Here is a 27,982-nt window from a genome sequence, read left to right on the forward strand (position 1 = left end):
CTGTCTGACCCTCTCAGCGTCGTGCCCGGGTGTCACGCTCCTCTGATTGCGGGTCGGATGCTCTGCTTTCCTGACGGTGCCCTGGGGTGTAAATTGTTCTGTGTTGTTGTTCGGTTGCTCTGACTCTGTGACCCACGGGCTGCAGCTCACCAGGCTTCCCTGTCCTTCACCATCTCCCAGAGCTTGCTCAAACTCGCGTCCGTTGAGTCAGTGATGCCGTCCGGCCATGTCGTCCTCCGTGGTCCCCTTCTCCTCCTGCCCTCATCTTTCCAGTGGGTCAGTTATTCATGCCAGGCAGCCGCCAGGCGGGGCCCTCTGCAGCGGTCATCACTGAGCAGATTTGCAGTTTTTTCTTACCCTGGCAGGGCCGTTCTCCAGTGTCTCCTCCTGGCTCTCTGCTGACCGGTGGCTCACAGTTTAGCCTGCTGCCAGGAGGAGCCACCGGCATCCTCTGACTCGGCCGCCGCCGTCTCCACTGTCTCAGCTGTGCCTGAGTGTGAACCGCCCCACAGTCCGTGCCAGAGGGTCAGTTTCTTAGGGTGGAGCTCGGCGCTCTCTAAGCTTGCGGTTTCCCCCTTGCCCCGAGCAGCCTCTGAGACCTCGATCCGGAGCTGGGGTGCGGACCCGCTTCCCTTGGGACAGCCTGCTTTATGAGCAGCTCTGGTAGGGCGTAGCCTCTGGCCTCCTTGGCTTGCCTCTCCCAGCCCGGAGCCCTGCCCTGCAGGTGGGCTGGGCAGCGTGATCAGGGCCCTGCTGTTTTCACCTGGCACAGACACTCTGAGCTGTGAATGAGGTGGTGCGGGACGGGAGCTTTCCCTTGCTGCCACACTCGCCAGTAGCACAGCCTCTGCCTCTCGGACCTGAGCGATAGGAATGGCAGCCTCGGGGCGGCTGGGACCCCGGAGAGCAGGGCGCCTCGTCTCCGCGGCCACAGCCACCTGCAGCGGTGCCCCTGTCACGCTCGGGGGCGGAAGATGGGTCCCTGAGGCTCCCCGCTCTCACTGACGTCTAGTGGATTCTCTTAAATATGCGTTGCCTCATTTGCTGTGTGCCCTCAACTTCCAGAGACTTCAGTGGCCCTTTTTAATCACCTTTCACCAGCCGTGGACATCTGCCAGGGGCAGACGGGCCAAGACCCTCGCGCCTCTGTCCTGGAGCCGGAGCCCCTCGGCTTCCCCTCGAGGGCTGAGGTCGCCGAAGGGCCGGAGTCCTGCTGACGGTGGGCTCTGATCGACCTCGGTGGCGGCAGGTGGAGAACTCCCAGGAGGTGACTGAGAACTTCCCCTGGAAGGTCTTGCCGGCTCAGGAGATCAGCTGAGGGGGACTGGAAAGAGGAGCCCGCTCCATGCAGAGCGCTGTGGAGACTTAGCGGTTAACCGGGTGGATGGGGAGTAGGCGTGGGGCAGGAAGAGCCTGCAGGAGGGGGTCTGACACTCTCCGTAGTCACGGACAAGCTCCTGGGGACGCCCCGCTGCTGGCCCCCTGTCCGCGTGGCAGGGCCCAGGGCTTTGTGTGCAGGCAGCTGGCGAACGGTGACAGTGGGGGCATCTGCCTCCCTGCCCGGCGGGCAGGGGGGTGTCCTGCTCATCGCTGCATGTTGCGTTTGGGGAACAGTGGATGAGCCATCCTAGGTGTGTGACAGGTAAATGGTTTAATGACTATTGAGAGAAAACAGGGGAGAGGGCTTGTGGACACAGGAGGGTTGATGTGGGGCACGCTCCGCGCGAGGCGTTCCAAGACCACGCAGCTGGAGAAATGCTGCTTATGTTGAGTTCCAAAACAGAGGTTTGAGTGAAAGGTACAGATTCAGAAGTGAGACAGCGGGTTGTAAAAGAAGAGAAGAGGCAGGTGGAGGTCGTTCTGGGAAGGCTCCCCGAGAACAGGAGAGAACGTGGCCCGGGGCGCGCATCGCTGAAGGGCACGTTTGAGCGTCCCCAGTGCTTTGCCCACACCCCATAGCTGCGTCTGGTCTGTGCGAGAGGAGAATGCAGGTGCATTTCCATTGCAGGTTAAAGAACTCTTCTCTTCTCTGGGAGTCGACTGTAACATCTTGGAACTTGATCAAGTTGGTGAGTAGAATGGCTCGTACCTGTTGTTTGCGATCAGCGTCTACAAGACTGGCTTCTTTCCTCGCCTTGCCTCGTTCAGTTCAGTTTACTCGCGTCTCTGGGTTCAATGAGCTGAGTTCACCCACCTCCAACCCCGCAGAAGATGAACCTGTATGTGGAGACACTTTGCGTGGATTTTTTGCGTACATTGTCTGCATTTGAGGGGGTTGTGGAAGGCAGCCATGTAAGGCAGCGCTGGCGGTCCTCAGGCGTGTCTGCCCGCTGTCCGGTGGCCTAGAGGAGGCTGTACCAGGACGAGGGAGGTCTGCCCATCTCCGAGCGCAGCCCCAGGGGGGCCGGCGCCAGTGTTCCCGCATTCCTGCTTCTGAGTCCCATGCGCTTCCCACGGGTTTCCCTTGGACAACAGAAAGCCCAGTCTCTGCCTTCACGAGACTTCATCCCTCTCTTTAGCCAGGTTGATTTAATAAGTGAAATGCTCTTGAATCTTTGAGACTTTCCTGAAGAGTTTATCACATGGGGAGCCTGAAGGACCGAGGGCCCAGCTCAGGTTTTAGGAGTGGAGGGCATGTTTTGGATTATGAGCATAAAGGTTTTTTCAAATGTAATTGTTGGATATATTTTCTGTATTAGAGCACATATTACGTTTGCTCTTTAAAGGCGATTCTTATCAGTCTCTGCCTAGCCAGTGGATTATAGATCAGATTCTAATTTGAAAGTGTTCATTTTAAAAGCAGTCAGGAGTCTGCTCTTTATTCTGTAAGGCTTCCTCTGAACCCCTGAGTCGTCGCTTTGTGAAGCTGATAACTTGCACGTGGGCACAGAGTGTCACAGCCCTTCAGCTCAGCTCGCAGAGCCTCGGAACCTTTGCAGGGTCTTACGTCTTTGATCTTTTACTCCTTAGATGAGGGGGCCAGTGTCCAGGAGGTTCTATCGGAGATGACCAACCAGAGGACTGTGCCCAGCATCTTTGTGAATAGAGTGCACGTGGGCGGTTGTGACCACACTTTCCAGGTAAATAGCACCGTGTGTTTCTGAAGGCTGTCTGTCCAAATTTTGTTTTTAAGGAAATATTTAAAAGAGGTGGAAATAGTTTTTACAAGCCTGTTCATTTGTGTCTTTTGGAGCTTGTAAAATGGAAAGCTTCCCTGGAGGCTCACGTGATGAAGAATCTGCCTGCAATGTGGAAGACCCGAGTTTGATCCCTGGCTTGGGATGATCCCCTGGAGGAGGAAATGGCAGCCCACTCCAGTGTTCTGCCCTGGGAAATCCCATGGACAGAGGAGCCTGGTGGGCTACAGTGCATGGGGTCCCACAGAGTCGGACACGACTGAGCGACGAGGCAGTATAGGATGATTATCAGATAATCATGATTAGTTTAAGAGAAATTAACTTCTTACCAATTCAAACTTTGAACGCTGAGAAGCAGAAAGTTTCGAGTGAGGTTGGAGGACAGAAGGGTGGGCTGCCCTGCTCTCTCCCTCCAAATGGGGACGAATGAGGCCTCCTTCCACCTCGAGGTTTAGGGAAATGAGATCAGCACTGGCAGTCCAGCCCAACAAGCGCAGCTCTCCTGCCGAGGCCGCTGGCCCTGTGAGCTTTGAGAAGCTTTGTTTGGTTCCTGCTGCTGCTGCTGCTAAGTCACTTCAGTCGTGTCCGACTCTGTGCGACCCCACAGACGGCAGCCCACCAGGCTCCCCCGTCCCTGGGATTTTCCAGGCAAGAACACTGGAGTGGGTTGCCATTTCCTTCTCCGTTTGCTTCCTAGAATGCAGAAATGAACAGGAATCATTTGGTTACGTAGAGACAGATAACAATTGATCTGTAATAACAAGGACCTTATTGTAACTATCTGTTTGCTTTTATTAAACCTCTGCTCTTAGACCCTCTATATGTGTAGGCATCAGTGGGGATGGATTGAATTCTTAGGTTTAGATTCAATTGAGATTACATTTTTGGGGCTTCACCGGTGGTGCTTTGGATAAGAACCTGCCTGCCAATGCAGGGGACACAGGTTTGATCCCTAGTCCAGGAAGATCCCACATGCCACAGAGCAACCAAGCCTGTGAGCTGCAACTCCAGGGCCCCAGCAGCCAGAGCCTGTGCTCCCCGACAGGAGAAGCCCCGCAGTGAGACGCGCGCGCCGCAGCTGGAGCCGCCCTGGCCACTGCGGCTGGAAGGAGCCCGCACAGCAGGGACCCGCGCAGGGGCCCGCGCAGCCAAGGAGAAATGCAGTGGTTTTTTGAAAGCTTCATACACTTAAAAAGAAAGAATCACACTTCTGTGGGGAGAAAAGGTTGTCTGCATCGCACGTTAATCTGGGATCAGCATCAGTGTCCAGTAACTGCCTGCCTCATCCGTCCTGGAAGCAGGTGCCATTGCTGTAGCCTCCGACACCTTTGGAGGCACTGGTCTTGGCAGTGCCCGCTGGGAAAGTGCATCACGGGGTGGGGGGGTGCTTCGGGCTGCAGAGATGCCAGTCTCCCTGCCCTGGGCGGCAGCTCTATGCGAGGTGGACCCCCTAAGAGCACCTGAGGGTAGGAGGCTGCCAGCTGGGGCCATGCGCCTTGCCGGGCCTGTGGTCCTGCAGCACTCGAGAGGCACTTGCGGGACGAGCCGGCTCAGGGGCCAGCATGATGACTGAGCAGCCGACCTCGCACGGACAGAGCTGCTGTCCAGCCTCACCTGGAGCCTCCGGCCTTGTCCATGCTGCTTCTGGCCACAGGGAGGGCCACGTGGACATGAGGTTGTGCCTCCGGGTCAGCCCTGACCTTTCCCAACAGACGGAGCAGAAGGCTCGCGTTGTACTTATGGAAAATCAGGAGAAAACCCACAGTGCATGCCCACCGATGATGCGTGAGCACTGTTTTCAGAGAAGACCAGCGCGGGTGGACGCAAGCAGAAGATGCCGCTCCTGGTCTTACGTCAGGCGCGTGTGCTCACCCCTCACCAGGCATCCTCGGAGCCAAGTGCTGGTCGAAAGGAAAGTCGCTTCAATCAGAAAAGCCGGCATCTGGGGAGAAGGGGACCCACGTCCCAGAACCAGCTTGCAGGATTCTGCTTGGCCGTGAACGTTTTTAAAGGGAGAAGAGGGAATCAGGCCATCGCTGAGGTGGGAGGTCAGCTTCTCCGTCGTCTTCCATCGTGTGCAGGCCTGCTGATACCTCCAGCCCTACTTGGCCCTCCCTTGGCCCTCCCTCGTGCCCTCTCGGTGCACCTGCACACTTGCTGAGGGGAGAGTGTGCTCGAGAGTCACTCGCTTCTTAACTATTCAGTTCTCCATGCTTGTTTACACCTTTTAAGCCAGGAGGGGAGTCCGCCGCTTAGCAAGGCGTGTGTGCCTCCGGTAGAGCAGAAGGCAGGGGCAGGTAAAGTGCCACCCGGTGAGCTCATCTTGATGGTTACGGTCTGAGGAGAACAGAGGTGAGCCGGCGGGAAGGGCCCAGAGAGCTGCTCGCGGAGAGAGCTTGTCTGACGTAGGATGAGGCCCAAGCTCCCCGCCATCTGACATGTGCCTCGCGCTTGGGTGATGACCAGTGCGTTTATCTGCTGTGGCGTCGGTCTGACTAGTTGGGCCCAACCGAGCACCCTCCAGACAAAGTCACAGCCCGCTTACCTCCACTGCAGGTTGCCCGTCCCTGAGGTTTTCTAGAAGCCGTGTGTGCTGAGTCAGCTCGGTCGTGCCGTGTTCTGTCCTTTGATTCCCCCCAGGCACATCAGAGTGGTTTATTACAGCAGCTCCTCCAGCAGGACCTGGCGTACGACTACGACCTCATCGTCATCGGCGGGGGCTCCGGGGGCCTCTCGTGCGCTCAGGTGAGAAGCAGCAGCCCCCGAGGATGGTCCTCCCGGCGGTGGCCCTAAGCCTCCCTTCCGCCGTCGATGCTTAGGCCGTTCCAGTCTGCACTGCTGTCGCGGCACGGCTGGACTAACAGAGAGGAGAGACTGTGTTTCGTCACACACAGACACGGTCTCATCCTTCGGGGCAAGGTCGGGGAAATGACGAGGTCTCCGTGTGTCTTGTTCGCAGGAAGCCGCCGTCCTGGGGAGGAAGGTCATGGTGCTGGACTTCGTGGTCCCGTCCCCCCGCGGCACGGCCTGGGGTGAGCGGCTCTCCTGCTGTCTCGGGGGGCTTGCTCTCTGTGGTTCTCATCGGTCGGCCTCGGTCCTCACCACAGCCCCAGAGGGTAACCCGCCTGCCTCGGGCTGAGGACACCGTCCCAGGTCCTGTGTTAGTAAGAGACGGCAGAAAGATAACACAAAAACGATTGGGGAGGATTTTGCACAGGGAAATTCCAGGCCCCGAGTGTCCCACCGCGTCTGCCAGGACAACTTTGCACCCGCACGGGGGTGTCCCACAGGGTTATGGTCTCAGAGCAGGACGCACCCCATCGTGCTTGCCTGGGTTGGCCGTGACGCTTTCCTGTGTCTCTGCGTCGATTTTATAACTGACACCCTGGCTGCAGGAGGGTCAGCCGAGTACACTTGTCCTCCTCCCTTGCCGCCTCCCCGTCCCGGGCACAGCCCTGCCTCCTGGTACCAGGGGGACACGCTCTCGGAGGGCACCGCTCTGAGTGTCTGTCTCACCCCGTGTTGGTGAGAGTCCAGGCAGCTGGCGGCTGGTGGTACCAGCCCGGAGGAGTCAGGGTTGCCCAGGGAAAGGCTGGAGGCCGGCCCTGCCTGGCCTCAGGACGGCGTGTGCCCAGTTAGTCTGACCCAGTTCTGACCACCTCGTGGTTGGGACTCAGGTGGAAGTCTTGGATTCTGTACCCAGGGAACTGTTCAAATGCGCGTCGGGATTTGCTCACTCCTGGGCCTCCAGCAGGGGCCCTCGGTCACCGTGACACAGACCGTTCTGTGTAACGGCGTGTGCTGCTGCCCCGCAGTCGTCAAGCCTGTTGTTTCCACGTTTTCAGAGCACCCACCCTGCATGTGTACAAGCCACGGGAACGCGCGCGCGCGCACAGCATCACAGCTGCGGCTCTCTCTCTCAGGTCTCGGTGGCACGTGTGTGAATGTTGGCTGTATCCCGAAGAAGCTGATGCACCAGGCCGCGCTGCTAGGGCAGGCGCTGACCGACTCCAGGAAGTTCGGCTGGGAGTACAGTCAGCAAGGTGGGTGACGCACGAAACCGTCCAGACTAGGAGGAAAGAGGGAAGAATAGGTTTCTTAGAAATGCTTGCTCTTCCTGTTTCTGTAGTTGACTTTTACGTTAGTTTAATAAACACTCGTTAGGAGCTCGCACGTGCCAGCTGGACCCAGGATTTAAGACGGTCAGTGCAGACCTGCTGTCAGGGGCCTTAGGGCTGGGGAAGGGTTGTTGCAGCTCCGGCCATCCCAGACACACAGCAGAGTGTGGGGAGCTTTCGAGTCTAAGGAGAGCGCTGACTGGGGTGGAGCGCCGCGGGCAGGCTGGATGGAGCAGGGTGGAGTGATGTTCACGTTGGCCTGGGGGTGGTCTAGGGGCCTCTGAGCACATGTGAGAAGGTGGAGGAGTGTGGCAGGCCTGGAACACAGAGCAGTGAATGGGGCGTGAGAGCAGTGAGGTTGGAAAGCTGTTGAGGAAGAGAGTGCGGGGCTTCCGTACCAGCAGCAGTCGCTCACAGGAGGAGGAGTAATGGCAACCGCAGCAAGCGCGATGCAGGGACTTGGGAGACACCCCACTGGGGGTGTGCAAAACGCGCAAGGAGGTGTGCGCGCGCGACAAGCCAGGCTCTGGTTTCCGAGGGAGCGTCTGCATAGTGGGGAGACATTATCTCAGTTATTTCGTAAAGTTTATTGAAAGTCCAGGGAAAGCGTCAGAATGCTTTTTCCTTTGGGAACTGGACGGGTTATTCTCACGCTCATATGGAGAGGTGAACGCGTGAGGGTAGCTGTGCCGCCTTTGAGGGACCAGGGGACCGGCTCTCCATCAGAATTGAAGACGCCGCTGCCGCCGCCGCACGGCCGGGCGGGTGGGTGGCGCGGTGGAGCAGCTCCTTCCGCGGGCCTGCCACGTCAGGGCCCTGGGGGCCCTCTAGGTGCCAGCCTCCGTGCTCCTGCCCCTGACTCTGCAGGTCGGGGGAGGGTCCCCAGGAGCCGTGTGCAGCCTGCTTCTAGGGGTGCTGACTTGCAGGCCTGTTGTGGACCTTCTGAGAGTGTCTTTTACACAAACCAGAAACAGAGGTCCCCGGGGCCATGAGACGCGCGGTTCTCGGAGGCCTGGGAGCCTGGCCTGTCTGGAGAGAGGGGCCGACAGAGGACGTGAGCCCGGCGGAGAGCTAGTCAGTGGTGGTCATAACCCCAGGATCAGGGGCGTGGGGTCGGGGAACATAGTCATCAGACTGAGTGTCTGGACCACACGGTCTTGGACCTGTGGTCCTATTGCTGAGGTTGTAGGAAGCGTGACGTGACGTCTGGGCCATAATCGCTGATGCCGCCCGAGTCCCCACACGCAGTGACGTCTGTCCTCCCCTGTGCTCGGGAGTCCCTCAGCCTGGTGGGCGGGTCCCTGAGCGCACTGGAGGGTCAGGGTCCAAATGGGACCGAGGGTGAACCCCCAGTCAGCTGGGTTTGTGTTTGGGGATCTCACCCAGCCTGACAGGACCCTGGACCAGTGTTTCCCTGGGGAGCATCAGCAGATGGGGTGAATCCAGGAAATGAGCCCCACCTGGCAGGCCCAGGAGTAAGGAGGAGCCTTGATTCCACCAGCCTCGCCCTGGCTTCAGCAGGAAGTGGGTGAGCTCTCAGCTGAGCTCTGGTGTTCACTGTCACGGCCCTGCCTGTGGGGGACCCGTGTCCCACCTGTAGATCTGGGGGCCGGCCATGGGAGGGCAGTTTCCCACCCTGCTCCATGGATTTTCGTCATGTTCAGAACTCTGCTTCCTACCTGTTTGTAATATGAAAGAAGCTGTGTGCGTTAGTTGCTCAGTCGTGTCCGACTCTTTGCAACCCCGTGGACTGTAGCCTGCCAGGCTCCTCTGTCTATGGGATTCTCCAGGCAAGAACACTGGAGTGGGCTGCCATTTCCATCTCCAGGCGATCTTCCCGACCCAGGGATTGAACCCAGGTCTCCTGCACTGCAGGTGGGTGCTCTCCCTCCTGAGCCACCAGGGAAGCCGTGGGGGCTGGAACTGGCGTAAGAAGATGCTTAATAATTATCTTCTGTTCACGTCTGGGTCCTTAAAGCGATGGACGCGCGTGCCGTGTGTGACTTCACGGTGGCCGTGCAGCCCCTCACTCCCGCCTGCCCCGGTCTCTCCCCCAGTGAGGCACAGCTGGGCCACTATGATGGAGGCCATCCAGAGCCACGTCGGCTCGCTGAGCTGGGGCCGCCGGCTGGCCCTGCGGGAGAACGCAGTGACCTACGTCAACTCCTACGGGGAGTTTGTTGAGCACCACAAAGTCAAGGTCAGTCGGGCCTTTGGCCCCATCGGTTACCCCCCTTACTTGTGCCTGCGCCCGCGTGAACCGGGGCTCCGTGGCCCATGTTGAGGGCTGCAACCGGTGTGTGAGCGTCCTGGTGTCCGATCAGTCTGGTACTGAAGGAAAAGTGAAGTTTGCTTTGCTTTTTTCAAGGCAACCAATGAAAAAGGACAGGAGGCGCTTTACACTGCTGCGAACTTTGTCATCGCGACAGGACAGAGGCCGCGCTACTTGGGAATCCCGGGAGACAGAGAGTACTGTATCACCAGGTGGGGATGACTAGGCCGGCTGCCCGCATGCTGTGTCACGTTTGTGTCTCCAGAGTGTTCACCCCGTCTCGTTTCACAAGAGATTTGCACTGACGACAAGCAGGGCACGCAAGGCAGAGCTGAGAGCACAGACGCACACAGTGTGTCTCCAGGCCTCCAGGCGGGAGAGTGAGTCTGGGCCTTGGTCCACGCTTGTTGGAGCCCAGAGCGAAGCAGCAAACGCTGCTTCAGGGTTTCGTGTCTGTGTGATAGTGATGGGCCGGGTGACCGGGAGAGCTCGCTGTCCGATGCTGGGATCTAACGGAATTCCCAGTGGACAGTTGTCAGGAGGACCTGTGGCCTCAGTGTATGAAGCAGGCCGACGACTTGCACGCTTCCTCGACCAGAGGCACTTTCAGAAACGCGTCCTTCACTGTGTGGCTGTTCAGGTGAACGCCCAGCACAGGCTTTGCCCGTGGCCCGCTGCAACCCCAGTGCCCTGGCTGGCGTCCTCCTCCGAGGTGGACGCGCCCGCGACCCCCAGTGCCCTGGCTGGCGTCCTCCTCCGCGGTGGACGCGCCCGCGACCCCCAGTGCCCTGGCTGGCGTCCTCCTCCGCGGTGGACGCGCCCGCGACCCCCAGTGCCCTGGCTGGCGTCCTCCTCCGAGGTGGACGCGCCCGCGACCCCCAGTGCCCTGGCTGGCGTCCTCCTCCGCGGTGGACGCGCCCGCGACCCCCAGTGCCCTGGCTGGCGTCCTCCTCCGAGGTGGACGCGCCCGCGACCCCCAGTGCCCTGGCTGGCGTCCTCCTCCGAGGTGGACGCGCCCGCGACCCCCAGTGCCCTGGCTGGCGTCCTCCTCCGAGGTGGACGCGCCCGCGACCCCCAGTGCCCTGGCTGGCGTCCTCCTCCAAGGTGGACGCGCCTGCGATCCCCGAGGGCCGCTCCCCCCAGCGCCGTTTGCTCTGGCCCCTGGCACCGTCCCACGTGGAGCCCCTTCTCTCTGCAGCGACGACCTGTTCTCGCTGCCCTACTGCCCGGGCACGACCCTGGTGGTGGGCGCGTCCTACGTGGCGCTGGAGTGTGCAGGCTTCCTGGCCGGCCTGGGCCTGGAGGTCACGGTCATGGTGCGCTCGGTGCTCCTGCGGGGCTTCGACCAGGAGATGGCCGAGAAGGTGGGCGCCTCCATGCAGCAGCTTGGCGTCCGCTTCCTGCGCAAGTTCGTGCCCGTGGAGGTGAGTCCCGGCTCCGGCCACTTCGGCCGTCTCCCTGACGGTCCAGCTCCACAAGCTTCCCTTCAGTTTGATTTTTAAAAAAGTCCTGAGGCGTTCGGGATGTCAGTTCCTCGACCAGAGATCAAACCTGTGCCCCCTGCTGCGGGGGTGTCGAATCCTAACCTCTGGACCACCATCTCCAGGAGGGAGAGGCTCCTCCTGGGGCTGCTCACGTTACCCTTGTTCACGCTGCTCCCCAGGGACCCTGAGGATGGGGTGCCCCCGGGCCTCAGCGCCCAGCTGTGCCCCTCCCATCCCCTGCCCGCCCCGCCTCTGCCCACAAGTCACGCCTCAGTGCGGACGGCTCTCCTAGCGTCTGCCTCACTCCACACCCGTTCATACAGCTGCCTGCTGGGCGTCTCCGCTTGAATGCCTCTCAACATCTTAAATGCGACAGGACAAAATAAAGCTCCTGACTTCCCGCCTGGTGTCCTCCCGCTGCCGTCCTGGCCTGTCTCCATCCTTGGGAGGTGGTCGCCCGGTGCACACGGACCCCCGGTGGCTCCCTGTCCGCTCTTCCCGCTCACCCAGGGCCTTGTCTGTCCCTCGACCACCCTCGGGCTGGTCCTCCGTCCTCCGCCCCTGCTCCGTGCAGATGGAACGCACCCTCCTGTACACACACCCTGCGCCCCGCCCCCCGTGCTGTGCCACCTGCGGAGAGAATCCCCACACTGTCCGTCCCTGCCAGGTCCAGCAGCTGGAGAAGGGCCTGCCCGGGAGGCTGAAGGTCGTGGCTAAATCCACGGAAGGGACAGAGACAATGGAGGGCGTTTACAACACGGTGAGCGTCTGCCGGGCGAGCAGGGGCTGGATGGACACGCCGGTGAATTGGCGCAGATGAAACACGTGGGGAGATGATACCAGGGTTGACTTTTTGACTCTCTGTGAGACTCTAGGACAGATGGAACGTGTTGATATTTGATGGGCTTTCGTGGCACACGAAGAATACGGTGCTGAGACACGCGGGTGTGTGCAGCCGCAGGGAACAAAACCTGGGAGCAGGTGTGGATGGAAGTCGCTCAGTCACGCCCGACTGTTTGCGACCCTGTGGGCGGTGCGGTCCAGGGATTCTCCAGGCCGGGACACTGGAGTGGTCAGCCGCTCCCTTCTCCAGGGGATCTTCCCAGCCCAGGGATCAAACCCAGGCCTCCTGCCTGCAGACGGGCTCTTTAGCAAACTGCATGGGAAGCCTGGAAGCTGGTGTGCCTGCCTGCTTTTAGCGCTCGCTTTCTGGGGAGTTAGGTGTCTCACACGTTTCTGCATTTGACTATTTTTGCAACAAGCATTGATTATATTTTATAATCAAAAGCAACAAAAAAGCTATGTCAAATCTCCAAACAGTGTGAGTAGTCCGTGGACCCTTGGGTGGCAGTCGTTATAACTTAAACTCATGCAAGTCAGACACCAGCATTTCTTGTGTAAACTGTAGTTTATCACTAACCTGGATCAGACTATTCATGTATGTTTCATATACTCTGACCGTGATTTTTTTCAACTAAAAGTGAATGATGTTGGGAGGATGACCGGAGCCAAAGACAGGTGTAAGGAAAACAAACATAAGAGCCAGCCCCTGTCGGGGTTTCGATCAGGGCTGTGATGCGTGTGTGACCAGCTGGAAGCACTCGATTCTGCCGTACCCAGGCTTCCGGTTCATGATACATCTGCCCTTTGACCTAGGCCGTCTGTAATAGCCCCCAGCAAAGTTAGCACATTTCTCTGTAGACATCAAGAGCATCTTCTGTGAGATTCACTCCTAGGCGTTCACATATTTCTGTATAGTTACAAATGGTGTTTCTGGAAAAGTGCTATTGTCTCTCACAGTCCGTTGCTGATAGATAGAAAGGCTGCTCAATTGTGTGACTGTGCGATGGCGTGATCCGATTCAGCACTCAGGAATCTCGCTGAGCCCGTTTGATCACGTGTCCTTAACGGTTTGTCGTCCTCTTTGTTATGCCTGCGTAGCAAGGCCTTGCTTCCTTCTGTTGACTCCTCCTCTTCTGCGTGAGGGCACCAGCCAGGACCACCCCCCCCGGGGTGGTGGCTCTGGGGTCGGGAGGGGAGTTTCCAGTGTTTCCTGGTTGAAGAGTAAGGTTTTCCATAGGGTTTGGTAGATATTCTTAATCATGGCGGATACTGTTAATCACGGTGGTGTTCTTAATCCCGGCGGATATTAATCATGGCGGATGTTCTTAATCATGGTGGAGAAACCATCTTCTGTTTCTGTTTGCTAAGTCGTTTTTGTTGCCGTTATTTTGGTTTTTGGTTGTTAAAGGTCAGAAGCAGGTATCCAGCTGTGAGAGTGCTCCTTTGTGGCTGTTGATGATTATTGTTTTCCTTTAATCTGTTAGTGTGTTGCCTTATGCTGGTTTACAGCCAGCTTTGTATTACTGGTGTAAATCCAGCTGGATAACGAATGGTTCTTTTTATATGTTTTTAGGTTTGGCTATTCAAAGTTTCTGTATCTCTATCCATGAATCATATTGGCTTGTAATTTTCATTTCACATATTGAACCTCCCAGACTTTGATGTCGAAGTTTCCTAGCTCGTGGAAGAAGTCTGGAACATGTTCCCTCTTCTGTTCTCTAGGAGCATTTGTGCGCTGCTAGAACTGTTGCTTTCATTCAGTCGCTAAGTTGCGTCTGACTCTTTGGGACCCCAGGGACTGCAGCTTGCCAGGCTTCCCTGTCCATCACCAACTCCCGGAGCTTGCTCGAACTCTCATCCATGGAATCAGTGATGCCATCCGGCCATCTCATCCGCTGTTATCCCCTTCCCCTCCTGCCTTCAATCTTTCCAGGCATCAAGGTCTTTTCCAAAGAGTCAGTTCTTTACATCAGGTGTCCAAAGTGTTGGAGTTTCAGCTTTAGCATCAGTCCTTCCAGTGAATATTCAGGGTTGATTTCCTTTAGGATGGGCTGGTTGGATCGCCTTGCAGTCCAAGGGACTCTCAAGAGTCTTCTCCAGAAAAGAAAAAAAAAAAAAAAAGAGTCTTCTCCACAGTTCAGAAGCATCAGTTCTCCGGTGCTCAGCCTTCTTGATGGCCTAGCCTTCCCATCTGTACATGGCGCACAGCTTTGACTCCACAGACCTTTGTTGGCAACGTGATGTCTCAGCTTTTTAATGTGCTGTCTAGGTTGGTCATAGCTTTCCTTCCAAGGAGCAAGCGTCTTTCAATTTCATGGCTGCAGTCACCATCTGCAGTGATTATGGAGCCCAAGAAAACAAAACCTGTCACTGTTTCCAGTGTTTCCCCATCTATTTGCTATGAAGTGATGGGACCGGATGCCATGATCTTAGTTTTTTGAATGTTGAGCTTTAAGCCAACTTTTTCACTCTCCTCTTTCACTTTCATCAAGAGGCTCTTTAGTTCCTCTTCACTTTCTGCCATAAGGGTGGTGTCATCTGCATATCTGAGGTTATTGATGTTTCTCCCTGCAATCTTGATTCCAGCTTGTGCTTCATCCAGTCCAGCGTTTCTCGTGATGTACTCTACATAGAAGTTGCATGTTTGATAGAGTGGGCCTAGAATGTTCAGTGAAGATATGTCCAGTTTTCTTTAACAGTCAAAGGGCTGTTTCTTTCTGCCGGCTGTTTCTTTCTGCCGGCTCTTCCTGCTGGGTCATGGCTGATCTGCAGCTGTGCCGCCCACACCCCTCGGGGCCCGGCTGTGTGGTGTGTGCTGGTGGCTGCTTCTTACACACCTGTTCGTCTCCAGATTCTCTTTCAATTACAGGTCATTACAAGGTCCTGAATAGTCTCCTGTGCTGTGCGGTAGGTCCTTGTTGACTCTCTGTTTACGTGTAGCCCTGTGTGTCTGCTAGCCCCGAACTCCTGACCTGCCCCTTCCGCGCCTTTCCCCATGGCAGCCTGAGGTCTGTTTCCGTGTCTGGCAGTCTGCTTCTGCTTTTTGAAGAAGTCCCTTTGCATCATTTCTTTAAGGTTCTGCATGTGAGCAATACCAGGCGACATCTGTCTCTGTCTGCTGCGCTTCACTTGGGGTGATAGTCTCTGTGTCCACCGCGTTGCTGCAGTGGCGCGATGCCTTTTTATGGCTGAGTAGTATCCCACTGTATATGTTCACCACATCTTTAGCCGTTCATCTGTCCGTGGACACTTAGATGGCTTCCTCCACGTAAATTTAAAGCCAGCTTTCCAATTCTGAAGAAGAAGCCTGCTGGGATTTTGACTGAGATTGTACTGCTTATGTAGATGGGTTTGGTGAAACTGTCATCTTGAATCAGCAGCGCTGATTTCCCTGCACACGAACCTCTGTGTCTTTCCGTTTATTCTGTTTGCGAGTTCTTTAGTTTCTCTCAGCCACATTTTGCCCTTTTTCTCTGGAGGCCTTTCAGGATTCTGTTGACTGTATCTCTAAGTGCTTCACGTTTCTAGCCTCCTGCAGGTGATAGTTGAAGTTTTAAATGTTGTGCGTAGAAATGCAGATGGCTTTTCTGTATTGACCCTCTCAGGGTTTGCTCTGCATGAAACAGCGGTTTTGTTTCTTCTTCCCAGTCTCTGCGCATCTCATCTCCTTTTCTTGCCTCGTCACCCCGGCTGTGGCCTCCACGTGGTGCTGAACGGAGGCCGTGAGGGTCTCCCTTCTCGGGCGAGTGAGGCGGCCTCTCTCCGCTGCGAGCGTGTACACCCTCAGGGTTCTGCAGACCCTTCTGTCAGCTGGGGACGCATGCTTCTAGTCCCAGAGCACCGAGGATTTTATTGAAATCCTCAAGGGTACTTAGTTTTGTCAAATGCTGTCCCAGCTTCTGTTGGGATTAGTTTCTGTTCAAATGATGAATTCCATTGATTGGTTTTTGTATGTTAAACCAGATTTGTATTTTGTGACAAAAAATACTTGGTCACGATCAATTATCCTTTATTTATGCTGCCCTATTTTATTTGCTGGCCTCCGTTAGACATCTGGCGTCTGCGTCCGTGGGGAGTGCTGGCTTCCGATTTTCTCTGGTTTTGGGTTACTGATGCTTCGCCGCGCTGGTCTCCGTTGCAGTGTGCGGGCTTTCTCTAGTCACAGCGAGTGGGGGCAGTCTTCCTCGCCGTGTGTGGGCTTCTCACTGCAGCGGCCTTTCTTGTTGCCGCGCGTGGGCTCTGGAGCATCCAGACTCAGTAGCTGTGGCCCAGGGGTTTGGTTGTCCCTCGGCACGCGGGCTTTTCCCAGACCAGGAATCGAACCCATGTCCCCCGCATTGGCAGGTGGATTCTTAACCACTGGGCCACCAGGGGTGTCCTCTCGAGTTTTCTCTCTTTTTACTGCCCTTGTCTGACCTTGTGTCCGGCGTTCACGCCTCTCAAGCAGGCCTTGGGGTGCTGTCCCTCTCTCGCGTCCTGTAGGCTTTTTGTGTCGCCGGTGTTTTTCTTAAGTGTCGGATACGCTTTACTAACAAGATCACCTGGCTCTAGAGGTGACTCATGGAGACGTTCACACACCGTGGATTTGGTCTCGGTGAGCTGCCATGGCATCGGGGGTCCATCACATGGCGCCACAGGGAGAGCGTGACCACCTGCGCCCCGAGGAGAGAGGCCTCAGGGGAGACGGACCCGCGGACTCTCGGTCTCAGGAGTCTGACATCCAGAACCGAGAGGAACCTCACCCGGGGTACTTTGTTATGTTCTGAACTAGGACCGCTCTTCCCTGGTAGAAAAGCCCGCCTCCCAGTGCAGGAGACAAGGGTTCAGTCCCCTGGAGAAGGGCGTGGCTACCCATTCATTCCAGTATTCTTGCCTGGAGAAATCCATAGAGGAGTCTGGCGGGCTACAAGGTCAAGCGGTCACACAGAGTCAGACAAGACTTCTCGACTGAACAATCGCCTTGTTGTACCTTGACCGACTCTGTAAAGGCCCGTCTCCGAATAGAGTCGCGTTCCGCGGTCCTGGGGGTCAGTGCCTCGGCGTGAATTAGGGGAGGCGCATGGTGCGGCCTGTGCCGTGGGGTCGCGGAGTCCTGTGGGCGCGCGTTTGGTGCAGTCCGTCTCTGCAGGCGTCTGTTCCGTCTAAACTGTGAGGCTGGCATAGGCTGGTGGTGACGTTCTGCTGCTCTCCTGTCAGCGTCGGAAGGATTCCTCGTGATGCTCTTGTTTTCGCTCCTGGCGTTGATGATCTGTGTTTCTGCCGTCTCTCTAAACACAGGTTTTGTTAGCAATTGGTCGTGACTCCTGCACGAAGAAGTTAGGGCTGGAGAAGATTGGTGTGAACATCAGTGAGAAGTAAGTACCCTGGTGTTAGTGCCCAGCCCTGCTCAAAGCTCGGTGTTTCCGCAGATCGCCCGTGGGAAATTCTGATTTAATTACTGAGGTGCTCTGAATTTATTTTGTAGTAAGTAATCTGTCAGCTCTGTATTATCAGTTATTCCATTAATCAGTTGATAACTCTTAATGTTTTCCTTAAATATGTCGTGCATTAAGCAGTTACTTGTAAAAAATAATTGTGGAAATGTAAGCATCTGCTTTCTGTTTAGAATGACTTTGTCTGTCCTTGATCAGGCAAAGAGGAAAGTTCCAAAGCAGTATGTTCAACTCTTGGAGAAGGCAATGGCACCCCACTCCAGTACTCTTGCCTGGAAAATCCCATGGGCGGAGGGGCCTGGTGGGCTGCAGTCCGTGGGGTCGCAAAGAGTCGGACACAACTGAGTGACTTCACTTTCACTTTTCACTTTCATGCATTGGAGAAGGAAATAGCAACCCACTCCAGTGCTCTTGCCTGGAGAATCCCAGGGACGGGGGAGCCTGGTGGGCTGCCGTCTGTGGGGTCGCACAGAGTCGGACACGACTGAAGCGACTCAGCGGCAGCAGCAGCAGCAGCGTGTTCCGCTCTGGCGCTGTCCTCAGTGCTCAGAAGGCAGGCAGTGGCTTGTCTGAGACGTGGCTCCAGGGACACTTGGTGGAAGAGCGTCTGCTTCAGCAGTGCAGTCAGTTGTAATATTTTTTCTTCCCCGAACACAACAGGACGGGCAAGATCCCAGTAAACGGCGAGGAGCAGACCAGTGTGCCCTATGTCTACGCTGTCGGGGACGTCCTGGAGGGCAAGCCGCAGCTCACCCCGGTCGCCGTGCAGGCGGGCAAGCTGCTGGCGCGAAGGCTTTTTGGGGGCCGATCAGAGAAGGTAAGTTTCTCACTGCTGTCTTTGGGACAACGTCTGAGTCACAGTCATGATGAGAGGAAAGTCAGTGTGTGCACTGCGTGCTCGCTTTGCTGGGAAGGCACCCCCCGTGTCGTGTGCAGTTCCCTGCCGTTTGCTGATGGTTTTGAGTAAATGCTTTATGAGCGTCTTACGTGCAGGGTGTTGTCCTGGGTGACACGGGGGCACCCAGGTGGGGCCATCTTGTCTTCTTACCGGAGGGGTCAGGGAACGCGTCCTGGGTGGGTTGCTGCTCCAGCACCGGGGGCAGGGCCACGCAGCTCGGGATCAGATGGGCTCAGTGCATGGCCGTCTCCCCTGGGCAGGCCGGCCTGTCGCCCTGCCCGATGTGGCAGAAGGGCCTCCTGCTCATCCTCGCAGGGGTGCGGTCCTGTGCGTGGCTGGGGGTCCCGGTCTCACTGAAGCGGCCAGAGTCAGGGCTCCCCGTCGGCTCAGTGACTCGGTTCCCCGAACCGTGGTGGCTGGTGGTCACCTGCACTGGGCTGTGCTTGTCTGTCTTCTGTTTATAAATGTACGTCGTGTGGATTTTCACTGTAAAAAACAGGACAAAACGAGACACGAGCATTCTGTCTTGCAGTGTGACTACGTCAACGTCCCCACTGTGGTGTTCACGCCCTTGGAGTACGGCTGCTGTGGGTACTCAGAGGAGAAGGCTGGCGAGGTGTGCCAGGCGGAGAATCTGGGTGTAAGCTGCGCGGCCGGTGCATTCTCAGGCCTTGCCCCTGAGCCACGGCTTCCCCCGTCGGGCACTTCTTATTCTGTGCTTCTGCAAGCTCCTGTGACGGCTGCATTGTCAGAAATTATATCCCTGCTTTGGGAAAGTTGGAAAGTAAATAATGTAAGCCCTGCCTCTAGCAGAGTGTGACTGTCGCACAGCTGGGAAGAAGGACGCAGACTGTGCACACAGCGACTTGCACAGGCAGCATCTGCGGCGGGAGGCCTCTGGGGGAGTGCGCCGTATCCCGGGGGGCGGGCACCAGGGGCTGGGGTTCACGGCAGCTCCTCCTCTCCTGCTGGGGTTCACGTGTGCGTGTGTGTGTGCGTGCGCACGTGTGTACGTCCATGTGTACATGTGTATGCACGTGTGTGCATGCGTGTGCGTGCACGTGTGTATGTCCAGGTGTGTGTGTGCACGCGCGTATGTGTGTGTACATACATGCATGTACATGTGTGTGCGTGCATGTGCGTGCACGTGCGTACGTCCAGGTGTACATGTGTGTGCGTGTGTGCGCATGCACGTGTGTGTATATGTGCACGCGTGTTCATCCATGTGTACAGGCGTGTGCGCATGCACGTATGTATATGTGCGTGCGCGTGTTCGTCCGTGTGTGCGTGTGCACACGTGTATGTCCATGTGTACATGTGGGCGTGTGCGTGCCCATGTGTGCACACGTGTGCATGTGTCTGTGCGTGTGCGTGCATGCATGTGTACATGTGTGTGTGCACACACTCTCTCAGGTCACACTTATGTTTCTGCAGAAATAGGTGCCTGTGGCAGCCACGTGCACGTGGCCTCCCCCCACTGCAAGTTCACTGCCAGTTCTGGTCTTTGGAGGAGCTGACTCACCCAGTGTTCGTCAGTCACACACCGTGGGGATGTTTGCTGGCCCGAGCTGGCTCTGTCCACCTTCCCCACGTGGCGCAGCGGGGCCAGGCTCAAGAAGTGGTTCTGGGAGCCCTCGCCCTGTCTGCAGGCTCGGGAGGGGCGGTTCCAGGGCTGCAGCGCTGCGGGGTTGTGGGCCATACTGACGCCCCCAGAGCTGCTCTCTGCTCTGCTCCACCCTTGCCCGTCTGGTCACGCCGCCTCATGGTGTGTTCTATGATGTGGTGGGTGGTCCGAGTAGCTTTCTCCTGCCCTTCTCCCCACGTGGGAGGGTTGGGGGGATGAAGGGGGTCAGAGGGTTAGGACCGCCGCATTTTCAGGGGCTGTTGTTTAGGTGGTGTTTTCAGTGAGAAGTTTCCATTTCAGAGGACGTAATTTGATCGGTGTTTATAATTAACTCCTGGGAATAATGAACCACCTCTGTGAGTGGTGAGCTTTCACTTGGGTCTCTGACAAGTGGCGGAAGCCATCGTGGAGTTGACACTTAGTTACAAAGGCACGTGAGAGGGAGTGCAGGAGGCTCCGGCCCAGACGGAGGGCTGTGTCTATAGGAGCCCCCGTCTTGGGGTCACTCTCGGGCCTCTCCTAAGGCCCCCTGCACATCAGCACACCTAGTCTAGACTCTCACTTTTGCATTTTGCAGGACTGAAAATTTGATCTATTAGTATTTTTGATATTCCTATTATAAAGAGACTTGAGGAAACCTCACATAAATCCACATATTGTATCTTTTCAAGTGAGGAAATTAAGGAGAAAAGGTGAGGGTAGCCGCAGTTCAGTTCAGTTCAGTTCAGTCGCTCAGTCGTGTCCGACTCTTCGCGGCCCCATGAATCGCAGCACGCCAGGCCTCCCTGTCCATCACCAACTCCCGGAGTTCACTCAGACTCACTTCCATCGAGTCCGTGATGCCATCCAGCCATCTCATCCTCTGTCGCCCCCTTCTCCTCCTGTCCCCAGTCCCTCCCAGCATCAGAGTCTTTTCCAATGAGTCAACTCTTCACATGAGGTGGCCAAAGTACTGGAGTTTCAGCTTCAGCATCATTCCTTCCAAAGAAATCCCAGGGCTGATCTCCTTCAGAATGGACTGGTTGGATCTCCTTGCAGTCCAAGGGACTCTCAAGAGTCTTCTCCAACACCACAGTTCAAAAGCATCAATTCTTCAGCGCTCAGCCTTCTTCACAGTCCAACTCTCACATCCATACGTGACCACAGGAAAACCATAGCCTTGACTAGGCAGACCTTAGTCAGCAAAGTAATGTCGCTGCTTTTGAATATGCTATCTAGGTTGGTAATAACTTTTCTTCCAAGGAGTAAATGTCTTTTAATTTCATGGCTGCAGTCACCGTCTGCAGTGATTTTGGAGCCCCCCAAAATAAAGTCTGACAGTTTCCACTGTTTCCCAATCTATTTCCCATGAAGTGATGGGACCAGATGCCATGATCTTCATTTTCTGAATGTTGAGCATTAAAGCCAACTTTTTTGCTCTCCTCTTTCACTTTCATCAAGAGGCTTTTAGCTCCTCTTCACTTTCTGCCATAAGGGTGGTGTCATCTGCATATCTGAGGTTATTGATATTTCTCCCTGCAGTCTTGATTCCAGCTTGTGTTTCTTCCAGCCCAGCGTTTCTCATGATGTACTCTGCATAGAAGTTAAACAAGCAGGGTGACAATATACAGCCGTGACGCGCTCCTTTTCCTATTTGGAACCAGTTTGTCGTTCCATGTCCAGTTCTAACTGTTGCTTCCTGACCTGCATACAGATTTCTCAAGAGGCAGGTTAGGTGGTCTGGTATTCCCATCTCTTTCAGTAAGACGAGATAAGAAAATGGAATTCATTCACAAAACTCATGCCATAAAGTCCTCTGGACTTTGATCTGTGATAAGAACTTGTATGTATGATATCAAAGAACTCTTACAACAATAAAAACCAAACAACCTGGCTTTTAAAAGAGCAAAGGGTATTTCCCCAAAGAGCGTGCACAGGCGACCAACAGACACGTGGGAAGAGTCTCGGTGTCACTGTCACCAGGGAACCACAGCGCAAGCTCCGTGAGAGGCCGTGGGCTGATTTGTGAAAGTTTTCACCGTTTCTGTGGGTCCTGTCTTCACTCTCCTGATGGTGTCCTTTGAGGCACAAAGCTCTTTCCCTTTGGTGCAGCACCCCCCTCCCCCCCTCCCTCCCCCCACCGTGTGCCTTGTTTTCTTCTGTTGCCACGTGCACTTTGATGGACTTCTGACAAATCATTTTCTGACCCACAGTCGTGATGATTGACGCCTGTGTTTTCTTCCTAGAGTGTTGCGGCTTTCAGCTCTGACGTGTGGGCCTCTGATCCCTTCTGAGAACTTTCTATACACGTGTGAGGTCGGGGTCCAGCCTCATCCCCCCACACGTGAGAGCCCATTTCTCCTTGAAGAGCTTCCTCCTAGTGAGGAAACACGGGCACTGATGTAGCTTACAGATTTCAGTGTAATTGGGAGGGTGGATAGGAGGGCAGAGGGCAGGGAAGAGAGAGTGAAGCCTTCTGAACAGGAGGGCAGGCCAGGAAGGAGAGCCCGCCCAGGAGCAGGCAACCGCAGCAAAAGTGTGCTATTTAGAAGCGTGCAGGCTGATGACAGCCGGGAGGAAAGGCACTTGTGTCTGATTGAAAAGGGCACTGGGCGGCAGTGCGGCCCGTCACAGACCAGAGCTTTTAAATTTGCACTGCTTGTACATAGGTTGATTTAACAATTAAGACTCCTTACAAAGGCAGTCATAGGGAGATCGTTCTGGGGGGTGGGCTGTGCCACTGAGCTCGGTAGATCTTCATTCCCCAGCCAGGGATTGAACTCGCGCCCCCACGCACAGAAAGCGCAGAGTCCCAACGGCTGGATCCCTCGGGAACTCCGAAGGGAGGGTCTGGACAGGAGGGCACTGGGCAGAGGAGGCCGCCAGCCCTGTTGGACGGTAGTGTGTCCTGAGGGCACGGGCGCTAAAACTGTGCTGAGCGGCACACGGGCGACAGAAAGACCCGCAGGACAGAAGCTGAAGCCCAGACTGATGCAGGTGCTTAGGAGAATTAACATGTGATAAAGGCGGTGTTTTAAATTTATGGCAAAAGACGTTCATTAAGGGTGTTGGAGTAAGTGGGCAGCATTTAGGAAAAATGTGAAGTTGGGTCCACACTTCACGCCCACTTTGAACCAGGAGGATCAAATACTTAAACGAAACAGAATCTTCCAAGTGCTGGGAGGAAAAGCAGAGCTAACACGATGTGACGAGCCAACTCACTGGAAAATACCCTGATGCTGGGAAAGATTGAGGGCAAGAGAAGGGAACAACAGAGGATGAGATGGCTGGATGGCATCACCGACTCCATGGACATGAGTTTGAGCATGCTCCGGGAAATAGTGAAGGACAGGGAGGCCTGGCATGCTGCAGTCTCTGGGGTCGCAGAGAGTCAGACACGACTGAGCGACTGAACAGACAATGCACGTGAGGAAGAGGGTGGAGGGGCACAGGGGGGGTCCCGTGCGGGACTCGGGGTGCGTCGGAGCCAGGGTTTTCTGTTTCAGAAATCCTGTCTATACTCTCAAGAGTGGGCACCATCTCTTTTCTTAACATTTGGGGTATATTTTAGGGAGAATACCTTGGGGTGAAGAAGCATTTATCTCATGTTCCTCATAGCCGGAGAGATTAGAAAGTTTGTAATAAAATGTGCAGAAGAGTTCGTTTCCATCAGACTCGGAAGCTGGGATCCCGCGTGTTTAAGTGTCTGAGAGCTGGGGGACAAACTGCCCTCTGTGTGACCAAGGAGCCCTGCAGGTGTCTCCGTGGACGCTGACCTCTGCCTGTCTCTTGCAGGTCTACCACACCCTGTTCTGGCCTCTCGAGTGGACAGTGGCCTGCAGAGACAACAATACTTGCTACGCGAAGATAATCTGCAATAAACTGGACAACGTACGTCATGTGGTTGGAAGCGGGCATGCTTTGATTTTAAAATTTCGCTTTTAGTCTCGTATCTGGGTTTTTATAATCTCCTTAAAGATAGCTCTCGAGGCTAGGCAGAAATCCTTCAGACTGCCGCCCAAGTGCTGTGCTTGCGGAGGATGGACACAGGCCTCCCTTTCTCTGTGTGATCGTGTCTCTCAGGGGTGCCCTGACTGGCAGTGTGGGGCCTCAGGCTCTGCTGCAGTCTGGGCCGTCAACGACACAGCGTAGGCGCGTCCGTCTGCATCTGGAGACACAGGCGTGCCTTGAAGACATTACGGGGCTTGGTTCCAGACCTGGCAATAAATCGTGCAGGCCCCGGTTTTGTTTGGTTTCCCTGCGTGTGTGAGGTCACATTTACACCAGACTGCAGTCTTTATCAGTCACATTCTGTCTAAAAAATTCAACGTACAACCTTAATTTGAAAATACTTTATGCTTAAGCACTCTAACCATCAGCTGTGCCCTCAGCAGATTGTAACCTTCTTGCTGGTGGAGGCTCTGGCCTCAGTGCTGGGGCTGCCGACTGATCAGGGCGGAGGTGGCTGAAGGCTGGGGTGGCTGCAGCTGTTCCTCAAAGCAAGATGTCCAGGGCACTGGCCACTTGGAAGGGCCCTTCTGTCATGAGTGGCACTGCCACCCTGCCGTCCTTTATCCACCAAGCGTGAGTCGTGTCCCGAGTCGTGGTTGTCATCGCGGCTGCGGTCACGGCCTCTTGCAGGAGTGGCTCTATCTCGGGAACCACTGTCTGTGCTTGTCCGTCGGGAGCAGCTCCTCCTGCGATTGGTCCATCCTCAGGTGGCGGCAGCTCAGCCCCATCCTCAGGACCCACTTCTGAGCCCCGTCCTCCTGTGGCTTCCACCACGTCCCCCTTCCTTCCTCCAGGAAGTCCTGGGGCCCTCGCTGTCATCCACAGAGGCTGGAGTCAGCCTCTCGGGTTTCTGTTCTGACCTCATCCCACGAGCCGCGACGCTATGGCATCTAGGACGGGACTCCTCTCCAGAGCCCTTCGGTCCACTCTGCCTGGATCCGCCAGAGGACTCACTGTCTGTGGCAGCTGCAGCCTAGCAGAATGGATTTGTCCAATAATGAGACTTGGAAGTCAAGATTGCTTCTTGGCTGCTGGACAACAGAGGGTGTTGTGTTAGCTGATGTGAGAGCAACATCCGTCACGTTGTACATCTCCATCAGAGCTCTGGGGTGGTCAGGGGCATGTCATTTGGAAAGGGCACTCTTATTCGGGAAGGAATCTTTTCTTCTGAGCAGTCGGTCTCAACAGTAGGCTTAAAATATTCCATAAACCATGTTGTAAGCAGATGCCGTCCAGGCTTTGTTGAGTACAAAGCAGAGTCGATTCAGCTTAATTCTTGAAGGCCCTGGGGTTTGGGGGATGGCAGGTCAGCGCCGGGTCCACTGTGTCAGCGCCCAACATGAGAGCAGCCTGTCCTTTGAGGCTGTGAAACCAGGCTCTGACTCCTCTCGCTGTGAAAGGACCGCGTGCGCGCTCAGCCGCTTCAGTCGCGTCCGGCTCTCTGTGACCCCATAGACAGCACCCGCCAGGCTCCTCTGTCCATGGGACTCTCCAGGCCAGACGGCTGGAGGGGGTTGTCATGCCCGCCTCCAGGGCCTCTTCCCCACCAGGGATGGAACCCGGGTCTCACGTCTCTGGCATTGGCAGGCAGGCTCTTTACCGCTAGCGCCACCTGGAAGCCCATGAATGCCCCAGATGCATCCTTCCATCCACACTGAAAACCGCTAAGTGCTGGAGCTTCTGGGGAGGTCAAGTCTTCTGGGTAAAGGGCTACAGCCTCTGCGTGGGCGCTTGCTGCTGCCCCAGCCGTGCCATGCCGCCTCTGAGAAACGATTCCTCCCTGAGTCTCTGAGCCTGCTCTTCCAGTTCCCACCACCCTGCAGCCTCCCCGCTGCTCCTTCATGGAACCAGAGGGGATCACAGCTGTGCTCCGGAGGCTTTGATCAGAGGGCGTGGCGGCTGGTGTGGTCTACCCGGACGCCAGAGCTGCCTCCCCCAACGCCAGCAGGCCGGCTGCTTCTCTCCCCTCGCTCCTCTGCTCACTGGGGCAGCGCTCTCTGTTTCCTTGGAGAGCTGTCCCTCCGCATTCTCAGCCTGGCTGACTGTCTGGCTCAGGAGGCCCAGCTCTTGGCCTGTCCTGGCTCTCCACCCACCCTCCCCATTTCCAGCTTCTGATGTCAAGGAGAGGCGTGCGACTCTTCCTTCCGTTGAATGTTCAGAGACCGTTGAGATTATTGGCCTGATTTCAGTGTGTTTCTGTCCCAGGGCAGAGGGAGGCCGAGGAGGGGGAGACTGGCTGGGGGCTGGAGCCAGTCGGTGGAGCTGTGAGCGAAGGTCCCGTATCACATGGACCTGGTTCGCGGGACCCAGAAGAGTCACAGGAGTAAGGTCGCAATCCCTGATCACGGGTACAATGATAAGGAAGAAGTTTGAGATGGTGTGAGGGTTACCAGAGTGTGGCGCAGAGCTACTAGGTGACCGGTTGCTGCTGGAAAGACGCTGCCGGGAGACGTGCTCCACACAGGGCTGGCACAGACGTTCCGTCGGCAAGGGGCAGGGTTGTGGGGTGGGACACAGTGTGTCTGCCCGTAGGTGGGCCGCATCGCAGGCGGTTAGGAGATGCCTCCATGCACTGAAAGCTTGGTTAGAATTAAGTTCTAATGGAGGCGCTCACAGCGGCAGGTGCAGGCCCCCTGTGGAGCACGAGGGAAGCCTGAGAGCCCCTCACCGCTCCGTGGGGACAGCAGGGCCCCTCGAGGCCGGTGAAGAGTGTGCGAGGCTGCGCCAGCCCGGGGCGCCTCCCTCCTCAGAGTCTGAGATTCTTTCTGGGGAGGTCGGATGTGAAGTTGCCGGCGATGTGCCCTCATGCAGCCCTCCGAGGGTCCCTCCTGTGGGGGCTGGAGATTCTGGGCGTCACCCACGGCCCCCGGGGAGTGCCAGTCACTGTGGGGTGTCCTTCTACAGGCCTGTGGGGTCCAGGAGTGTGAGCACAGGCCTCCCCTGGTGCACTGTTGGTCCTGAAGCTCTAGACGCGGGGAGAGGAGAGCTGTGGACGGGAGGCTGAGTGCTGGAGCCCCGGGGTGCCTGGGATGAATTCACTGCCCCTGGTGTGTGAGCGTGGGGGGCAAGGGGAGAGGGCCCCCCCACTCGGTGTCTGTGCCCCGGCCCGGGAGTGGGGCCCCTGCTCAGAGGGCACGCACCCCAGCGTGGCCGTTAGACCTGCCTCGCCAGAGTGTCATCCAGGCTCTCGGGGTCACTGGACGTGTCCACCGTGCTGGGAACCCCTCTGGGCAGTGGGTGCCACGCGTCCTGATGGGTCGGGGCTCACGGTGCCGGGGGCGTGCCCAGGCCTCTCCCCACAGAGTCTCAAGGACACGGGTTCCTGGTGGTGCTCTGGGCTCAGGGCGGCGTTAGAGGCACTTTTCTAGGGGAGATGCTGTAAGTTTCAACTGTGAACCTGGGGTGACGAGGCTCCTACTCAGGGCGTTAACCTACTGGCTTCCTTTCGGAAGGATCGGGTGATAGGATTTCACGTCCTCGGACCGAACGCCGGGGAGATCACTCAGGGGTTTGCCGCCGCCATGAAGTGTGGGCTCACGAAGCAGCTGCTGGATGCCACCATCGGGATCCACCCCACGTGTGGAGAGGTGCGCCCGCCGGGGCTCCAGGGATGGGGAGGGGCCCCGTGTGCTCTCGAGGGTGGCGTCAGCACCGCGTCAGGGACGCGCCCGAAAACTGGCGTCCGCACAGCTGCGTGTGAGTCGCTGTCTTCCCTCCGCTGGGCAGGTGTTCACCACCTTGGAGATCACCAAGGCATCAGGACTGGACATCACGCAGAAGGGCTGCTGAGGCTAGGCCCCGCCGCCCCGTCCTGTCCCGCCCCGCGACGGTGAGGCGGCACGTGCGGCTCAGGGAGCCCGCGCTGCCCGGGGACAGGAGGCGGGGCGGCGCGGGGGCCCACTCCCCGGCTGGGCTGACGGGAGGGCAGACTTGCTGCCTCCTTGACGTCTTCGCTCCGAGCCGCCAGGTGAGCCAAGACCGACCTCTGCCCGCCAGCTCCTCCGCGAGGCCTCTCTCGACTGACTCATCCAGGCTGGCGCCCGCGCTTGCTGCGGTTTGAGCCCCTCCCTGTTGCTTCCACGGAAACAGTCTGTGTTATGAAACTGACTCCAGTGGGCGTGCTCAGCATGGTGATCTTCAGAGCAATATTAAAATGCTCTCAGTACTGCATTCTGTGAAATCCA

At 56.6% G+C, this 27,982-nt stretch overlaps 1 protein-coding gene across 1 annotated transcript; it reads left to right on the top strand.

Annotated features, from left to right (window-relative positions):
* The first annotated feature begins 1,231 nt into the window (after nucleotides 1–1,231).
* Nucleotides 1,232–27,968, top strand: TXNRD3 (thioredoxin reductase 3). Its single transcript, XM_027957880.2, has 15 exons — nucleotides 1,232–2,069; nucleotides 2,971–3,080; nucleotides 5,778–5,882; nucleotides 6,097–6,169; nucleotides 7,061–7,180; nucleotides 9,313–9,455; nucleotides 9,624–9,739; nucleotides 10,726–10,951; nucleotides 11,679–11,771; nucleotides 17,132–17,208; nucleotides 17,947–18,103; nucleotides 18,717–18,824; nucleotides 23,583–23,678; nucleotides 27,251–27,385; nucleotides 27,525–27,968. Exons 2-15 carry the CDS (start codon nucleotides 3,006–3,008, stop codon nucleotides 27,585–27,587), a joined length of 1,587 nt encoding a protein of 528 aa, XP_027813681.2. The 5' UTR covers nucleotides 1,232–2,069; nucleotides 2,971–3,005; the 3' UTR covers nucleotides 27,588–27,968.
* The last annotated feature ends 14 nt before the right edge of the window (nucleotides 27,969–27,982 follow it).

Source organism: Ovis aries, chromosome 19 (genome assembly GCF_016772045.2).
Source record: "Ovis aries strain OAR_USU_Benz2616 breed Rambouillet chromosome 19, ARS-UI_Ramb_v3.0, whole genome shotgun sequence".
NCBI classification, from domain to species: Eukaryota; Metazoa; Chordata; class Mammalia; order Artiodactyla; family Bovidae; genus Ovis; species Ovis aries.

Excerpts from the sequence above, each read along its gene's own strand:
- TXNRD3 (XM_027957880.2), top strand. The coding sequence starts at position 3,006 with ATGACCAACCAGAGGACTGTGCCCAGCATCTTTGTGAATAGAGTGCAC. Across the intron at positions 5,883-6,096 it reads GGGGCCTCTCGTGCGCTCAG|GAAGCCGCCGTCCTGGGGAG; the intron begins GTGAGAAGCAGC and ends TCTTGTTCGCAG. Across the intron at positions 10,952-11,678 it reads GCAAGTTCGTGCCCGTGGAG|GTCCAGCAGCTGGAGAAGGG; the intron begins GTGAGTCCCGGC and ends CGTCCCTGCCAG.